This window comes from Hemicordylus capensis, chromosome 1 (genome assembly GCF_027244095.1).
Source record: "Hemicordylus capensis ecotype Gifberg chromosome 1, rHemCap1.1.pri, whole genome shotgun sequence".
Classification (NCBI taxonomy): Eukaryota; Metazoa; Chordata; class Lepidosauria; order Squamata; family Cordylidae; genus Hemicordylus; species Hemicordylus capensis.
The window spans coordinates 149,548,278-149,556,493 of NC_069657.1; the positions used below are offsets into that span (position 1 = coordinate 149,548,278).

Here is an 8,216-nt window from a genome sequence, read left to right on the forward strand (position 1 = left end):
TAACCTATCTCATAGGATTGTTGGAATTATAAAAGGGAGAGAACCTTGTATGGTACCTGGAGCTCCTTGGAGGAAGGGTAGGATAAAAATGCAACAACAATACTAACCTAAGAACAATCCTCCTGCATCTCAAAAAGAACTGTGGACAGATAAATATAGAGAGAGCACTATGGCAATATAAACTTTAGTAGACAGACTTGGGAAGGCAGGAGGCACAATAAGGACTCAAACTGTTTGGGGTGAGGGGTACAGAAAGGACAGACATTTGCCCAAATGCTCTTATATTTAGATGAGAGTTAGCAGTGTCTTCAGAGCAAAGTGTGATCCAGTGTTGACCTACTTGGCTTCAGACTCCATTTCAGCCAAACTCATTGGATGGCCTGACAAAAGTCAACCATACTTCTAAAATGAGGGGTCCTGAGGTTCAATCCTGCTTGTCACTCGCATCCTCTAGTTTGAAAGCTATTCTTCTTAATTACCAGATCTGTAGAGGCAAATGATAATTCTTTAGTGGTGAAATAAAGACATTCTTCATGTACTCAAAAAGAAATCTTTCTTATTACTCATTCATATTATATTGTGATGACTTCCGTTTTAAGCAATAAAGAACTTGAACTATTCATTCATAGGAGGTTGAGCTCTGGCAGAAGTTTCCCCTCTATAAAGGGGCCATCTTGCCTATTTTCTGAAGACGTTCATGTTGGAATATTGTAACATAACTAATAAGAACAACAACTCCTCTATACATCGTCAACCAAAAAAGTTCTCAAAGCAGTTTACATTGCAAAATGAATGAGATTATCTGTCCCAAAAGGATTCACAATCTTAAAATACTATGCTATGCTATGCTATGCTATGCTATGCTATTCTATACTATACTATACTATACTATACTATACTAAAAGGAACGCTACACTGAGCTGAAAAAGGACAATTGCTCTCCCCCTACTAAATGCTACCACTAAAAAGTGCCTCTTGAACCAGTTAGCAGGGGTTTCTAACAATCTAGTTTCTGAAGGATACACATATTATTATTTAAGAACAAAGTGGTGTCCAGGTTTTTCTGTTTCAGTGTGATCTGACCACTATCACATAGCAGGTGAGAAGAGTAGGGGGAGAGAAAGGGTGAAGGGTCACACCTGGTCTGGTTTTTTGTCATTAACAAATGAGCATATTTTTATTCATATATCCAAATGTACAGCATATATAACAGTATGTTATATACAGAGAGACACTCCTATTCTCCAATACAGAGAACACCCCTATTCTCACACCAAGCATCATTGCCTGAGCTTTTCTCTCACTCAAGCTTTTCTCTGTCACTCCTACGCACGCACACAGCACATGGCTGAAAGCTCTTTTGTCCAATATTGCTAAGTGTGTAAGAATTCTTGTATACACATGAAAATCAGAGGCCTCCATAAGACATTCAAGGCCTTTTGCACTCGTGTACACAAATATCTGAGAATTCGGTAGCATTGCCTCAGGCATCACAGCTCCAGCGCCTAGTGTGACCAGGAAGCTGCAATAAGAGCATGGGTGGGTGAAATGTGTTAGACGGGCTGGAGAGCAAGAGAGGGCAGCGCAGCTGCTCTCTCAGGTACTGCAACTGCTAGCACCACCACAGCTGGTTTGCTGTATATGCCTTATTGAACTAAAATTCAGAATAAAAATGTCTTAAATCAATTAAATCAATGAATTTCCACACATATCCAGCCACATGCATAATGGAACAACAAAGGGGGGTGGGGAGTGGGGAAGATTCCTTCCCTCTCTTTCTCTTTCCATTTTCTGTTTAATTCAAATAAAGACTTCTTCCCTCCTCTGACCCTGCCATTAGAGATGCGAGTGGAAAATACTGGTTTGTTTTTTTTTTTCATTTTCAACGTTTGTTTACAAAAAAGAAGAGGGAGTAAAGAAAACAGAAGAGAAGGGGGGAACCTTATATTCCTTTAACTTTGGCAGCTGATATGCCCAGCCCTACTGCCTAAAGTGAGGAGGACAGGCGAGGGGTGTGCAGCTTACTATGCACTCTCTTAAGGTGAAGCATCTTCACACATTGCTGAAAGAAAAAAAAGAGAAGGAACGGGGGATGGAGTCCAAGGCTGGAGTCTGGAGTTGTTGTTGTTCCCCGCCACAGAAGATTCTGAGCAAAAGCACAAGGATTTTGAGGCTCTGCAGACAAATCCCAAAATTGATCATCTGGCAACAACACCTCAGTTATATTATATTCCTTCTTTACAATGGCCTGTCCTGCACTGGCTTCTAGAGCGGAACAAGTTAGTAAACTTATAACAATTTTCAGTTTGGGGACTTTGAAAATTTATGAAAGCTTAACAGAATGAACGCTTGCAGCCTCATCTTTTGCACATTTACTCAAAAGTAAATGCTCAGAGGATTGCAGCTTTATGTTTTTTGTTTAAAGAGAGGAAGGATTTTGAGTCACCTCTCTTTCATCTTAAACTGGAACCTGATACGCACTCTTCGGCCAGTAAATCCCACTGAACTCAGATTTAGGATTCTCTCCAAAAGACAAAATAGGGATAGTGTTTTACCAACGACTGTTGTAGAGACAGCTGAAGCGTATGCAAATAATGGGGGAAGGCCGGAGAAAGGCGGGGTAAGGAAACGATGAGAACCCTACCAGCACGGACAAGCATTTGCAAGGACCCAACACACTTAGAAGCAGCAGGCAGCTTGCACGCGATCCCGACCTCCCAGCAGTTTGCTCCGCCACACCTGGGAGAAAGGCCAATCGCAGCACTTCAACAGTTTAAACTGGTTTTCAAATGTGTGACTCGTTCATGTTTCCGAAGTTCCGAACACACACAGCCTAACATGATCTTTCCGCCAATGGAAACCACAATTCCCAGCATGCCCTATTCACCTATGGCATGCCGGGATTTGTAGTTATCGTCGAGGGGTACAGCCGCTCAGAGAGTTTGGAACGAAGTGAGAATTTTTCTGATCCTGACACACCTCTTAAGGATTGAAGGGAGGTGGCGGGGCGGCGGCGGCTGGGTAGCCCTTCTAGTTTTCTCTCTCCACCACCGTGAATTCCGGCTCCCAAAAGGAACCGATGCCGAAGGAGCCCCAAGGAAAGGGAAAGAGAGATTCAAGCGCAGCCGGAAACAGTCTTGTTGCTAGTGCTCCTCAAAGGCCGTTTCTACAGATATTCTCCACCCATGGCTCAGTGCTTACTGTACATTCAATCCATAGGCAACCACTAAGAGCGGAGGAATGTCCCTCGTGCAAAAAGCGAAAGCCACATAAGCACACGTACTCACTCCACTGAAGCCCGTAATAAATAGAATCAAAGACCAACAGATAAACAGACTTTGGCTTTGTCATTCCGCAGAGTTCCAAAAAGAAAGAAAGAAATATACGTGGCAATGTAAGAACAAAATTAGGACATACGATTATTTCTCATATCTCAAAACATTATTATTTTAAGCCACCATCCATGGCCAGGGTGCTTTGTCTGCAATATTGCAGGGCAACAAAGACTGATCCTGAAATTTACAATCTTCGAGTAATTCACATTCACAATACCTATATTATTCCTTATACTGATATGTTATCAATACTAGTCTCGTAAGATAAGATCACTGGTTCCCATTATACACACTGAGAAATAACGTTATCCAAGTCTACACAAGTCCACAAGCTAAGACTTGATTGTAGACAGCATTCTCTTATTAACGTGCAACTCACATCCACGGAATTACAAATACTAACAAACATCTGGCTATAAAATATATATTTCCAGTGTTATTTGCTGTGTTTTATATAAGCTTGTGTTAGTGAAATAGAGGATTTAAAAGTTACTTAAGGTGGTGGCTTTTCTTTAGATGGAAAGTAAATGGTAGTAGCTTTACCTTGTACAAATAATCATACTTGTAGAAGTTCAGTAGTGGTAAGAGGTCCCTCTTTCCTCCTTTGCATCATCCACAGAGGATGAAGCAAAATGTAATACAAACCTGTGGATACAACAACACTTCCTCTGACTAGTTACACATGGGCAAACACTCATGATGACAATCTTTACAAAGACACTTGTGTGTTTAATTCTATAGACCTTTATTTCAGCAGACATAAGGCTTGATTTATCCAAGACACCGGCCATGAAGAAAGCTCTTACCTATAAAGGCTTTCCACATACACCAGTCATGATTAAAGTCACTTACGTTACCATGTGTACTTATTTATTTTTACATTTATATCCCACTCTTCCTCCAAGGAGCCCAGAGCAATGTACTACATACTTGAGTTTCTCCTCCCAACAACCCTGTGATGTAGGTTAGGCTGAGAGAGAAGTGACTGGCCCAGAGTCACCCAGCTAGTATCATGGCTGAATGGGGATTTGAACTCGGGTCTCCGAGTCCCCGGTCCTAGTCCAGCACTCTAACCACTACACCAGGCTGGCTGTACTGTCCCATTCACATGTTAATCTTAGGATGCCAACCATTGATGGCTGGACAGGTGTGTCTCTGGCACACCAACATCTTCTTTATATATAATTCTCTTAGGCATACCCATCGCTAATCCCATGTGTGGCAGCTCCCGTGAGAGTTCGCAAACAGCTGCCCAAAAAGCAACGGGCAGAAGTGGGAGGAAAGCAAATGGCAGTGGCAGCCAGACCAGTGGGGGGGAGAGACGGCGGTGGGCGGGTGGAGGGCAGGCAGAGAAAACAGCGGGGAGAAAACAGCGGCCAGTGGGGAAGTGGTGGCGGCAAACAAGAGACCCGCTTGCTGGCCCAAAGGAAGCATGGCCAGCACTGGGGCTGAATGTGAAGGGCAGGCGAGAGGGCGGCACAGCCTTCCTCTCTGGCCCACCTGCCGGCCCAAAGGAAGGCACTTGGGCCAAAATGTGAAGCGTGGAGAGGGTAGCACAGCTGCCCTCTCCAGCACCAGGTCAGCCTACACAGGAGAACTGCTGAGCAGGCAGCAGAGAGGGCAGCCCAGCCTCCCTCTCCCAGCCTGCCTGCCTGCCTGCCAGCCAAATGGCAGGCCAGCGAGCGCCAGCGAGCGGTAGGGGGGAAAGGGGTAGAAGGCAAGGCGCAGGGGGGGAGCAGGAGAACTAGAGGCGCAGATGCTCTGTGCCCGGTTCAGCTAATTACATATTAATGAGCCAGGAGACATAGTACATATGCACTCATATGTAGGGTGTAGGAATGGAAGCCAAGCCAAAGATCTGGCATAGGTTTGTCTGTCCAGGTTTCCAAAACACTCATCACTTTGCAACTGTGGCATGTTTCCTTTCATAAAGTTCTACCAACCTTTAGTAGGAAGCAAAATTTATTTGTTTGTTTGTTTATTCCATGTATATTCTACTTTCCCACTATACAGTTCCCAAAGTGGCATATGACAAAATTAAAACAATATCAACAACATTATCAGTAAAACAACAACAACATACAAAACCAAGAGGAGTTGCTGAAAAGACCTGGCAAAATAACTAGTTTGGCTGCCCTTCTAAAAGGACCATAGATGTGAATCTAAAAAATAAGGGAGCTTCACATGGGAACCTTGTACTGTATTATGCCTCTGCATCCCATGATATTGCATGTATTTTATTATTAATATAGTGCCATCCATGCTGTGATGTTTTTGGTCAATCCATTCCTTGATCCAGGCCAGCTTTTGAATGGGGCTTTAGTTACTTGTATTCCTGTCATAGAGTAGAGGCGGGGCTAACACAGCCAGCCGCAAGAGCCCTGAAAAGCAGTCTGCACTTGCCTCTCTGAGTCTGTATATAATCTCGATTTCATCAGACTGATAATATTCCTGATTCCACTCCACTGATTCGTCCTTAAATACGACAACTCTTTCCCTTGGTTTCTACACATGCCAATTTCATTACTTATATTCATTCACTATATACATAAAAGTAGGCATCCTGAAAAGCAAGAAATATCATTTATAAATATAATGTTTATAATACCTTCAGGGCCTTGATATTACTCAGTGCCTTATCAGCCTTTACCACTGTACTTAAGTTAGGGGAACTCAGGGGCAGAGCACATGCTTTACATGCAGAAAGTATGAGGTTCAATCCTCCATGTAAAAAGATTCTAAAGTAGCAGGGCTTCAGGAGACAGACAAAAGAAAGACTTCTTCATATAATATATAATAATTTATGTAATTAACTGCCACAAGATGGCCACTAGCTTTGATGGCTTTAAAGGGGGATCATTTATGGAATATAGGCCTATCAAGAGTTATTTGCTATGATAGCTAAATGGAACCTCCATATTCAGAGGCACTATGTCACTGAGTACAACTTGCTGCAAGGAAACAGCAAAGGAGGGCTATTGCCTTCAAGCCCTGGTTATGAACTTCCCAGAAGCATCTGGTTGGTGATAGGGGAAATAGGATGGTAGACTCGACAAACCTTTGATCTGATCCAGAAAAGCTTTTCTTATTTTTTATTTAAAATATTTATATCCCACCCCTCTAGTGCATTGCAGCTTACAAAATAATAAATCACATAAAACAGAGCAAAAGTAGACAGGTGTGGTGGGTTGTGCTTTTAGGGTTTGAGTTGTACTGTGCCTTTAAATGGCTTCAAAGTGTAAGCCAGCTGAGAGGAGTCAGTAGATAAAAAGGAGAATAGGAAGCAGCAGGGAGGCTCTTCGGTGTTGTTTTGTACAGCTGTTGTGTTGGAACTACAATAAAAGTACTTTGGACCAGGAATGTGCCTGAATTGTGGTTTGGGAACTTTCAGGGAAATTAGTAAAGGAACTTTAAGGGAAAGAAGAGCAGGCGTTTCCCGCTCTCTGCCGCCCCTTCCAGCTTCTTGCTGGGGTGATGTGCATCCCAAAAAGTCCCACACACCATCTGCATGCACGGGTACAATGTGTGTGCTGATGGTGGTGTGGGGCTTTTTAGGAAGTGTGCTGCCTCAGCTGGAAGGGGCAGTGAAGAGCAGGGGAGTCCCTGCTCTCCTTTCCCTTAAAGTTCCCTGCCTAGTTTCACTGAAAGTACTCGAACGGTGGTTCGGGCACATCCCAACTTTGGACGTTTCTTATGCCTTATTCTGGATATAACAGCAGTGTAGACAGTGCTGGGCTTGATGGACCAGCAGTCTGACTCAACATAAGGCAGCTTGATATGTTCATATATGTACGCAGCACTGGGCTTCTACTCATGAACTATGATGCTTGGGGCGGGGGGCGGGGCTCTTGCAAGAATGTGTCTGAGAAGTTATTGGATTTCCTGTGCATTGCTACCTGACCAACAGTGGAAATGTGACTTGCAAAAGATTCCGTTTTTGTTATGCAGATTCATCCATCTGTGAAAGATAGCAAGAGTGGAAGAAGCTAATATTTGAAGGGCTGGGCTTAAATGACATTGCCAGTCAATTAAGAAATCCCATGAGAAACCAAATGCCTAGGCATCATTCTATAGCTTTCATATAAGTGGAGTATATTTTCTGAACGACTGATCTATGAGAATCTTTGCACTGATATGTTGCCTGTGCAGAGTATCCCTACATTTCTCAAGGAGAGAGAGCCCAATTGTCTCATGTGAGCCTCTTTTCAAAGAATAGTTGCCCACAGCAGGGCAACTAACAAATCACCAGGGCCGGATGGCATCCATCCAAGAGTACTCAAAGAATTCAAATGTGAAATTGCCGACCTCCTTGCTAAAATATTTAACTTATCCCTGAAATCGGGCTCTGTACCAGAGGACTAGAGAGTAGCAAATGTAACACCGATTTTCAAAATGGGATCCAGGGGCGATCCGGGAAATTACAGGCCACTTAGGCACTATATACTCCACTTACAGATGAAACTCGGAAAATTAGAATATCGTGCAAAAGTCCATTAATTTCAGTAATGCAAATTAAAAGGTGAAACTGATATATGAGACAGACGCATTACATGCAAAGCGAGATAAGTCAAGCCTTAATTTGTTATCATTGTGATGATCATAGCGTACAGCTCATCATCCAAATCCACAATCCATCATCCAAATCCACAATCTCAGAAAATTAGATATTACATGGAACCAAGAAGACAAGGATTGAAGAACAGAACAATATCGGACCTCTGAAAAGTATACAGTGTACTGTGCTTGATTGGCCAGCAAACTCGCCTGACCTGACCCCATAGAGAATCTATGGGGCATTGCCAAGAGAAGGATGAGAGACATGAGACCAAACAATGCAGAATTGCTGAAGGCCGCTAATGAAGCATCCTGGTCTTCCATAAT

At 43.1% G+C, this 8,216-nt stretch overlaps 1 protein-coding gene across 7 annotated transcripts in view; it reads right to left on the reverse strand.

Moving 5' to 3' along the window:
- The window catches only part of NHEJ1 (non-homologous end joining factor 1), a 139,729-nt gene extending 136,559 nt beyond the window's left edge, over positions 1-3,170 (reverse strand). Inside the window, exons 1-2 of one of the 7 annotated variants that reach the window (XM_053287466.1) lie at positions 2,980-3,170; positions 341-484 (exon numbers count right to left, since the gene is read on the reverse strand). In XM_053287466.1, the coding sequence (XP_053143441.1) occupies positions 341-372 (32 nt within the window). In that variant the 5' untranslated portion in view covers positions 373-484; positions 2,980-3,170. Of the gene's footprint in view, positions 1-340; positions 485-2,446; positions 2,889-2,979 lie in introns of those variants that run through there. The other 6 variants (XM_053287463.1, XM_053287464.1, XM_053287461.1 and 3 more) reach the window with 6 other exon arrangements.
- Positions 3,171-8,216: the final 5,046 nt, after the last annotated feature.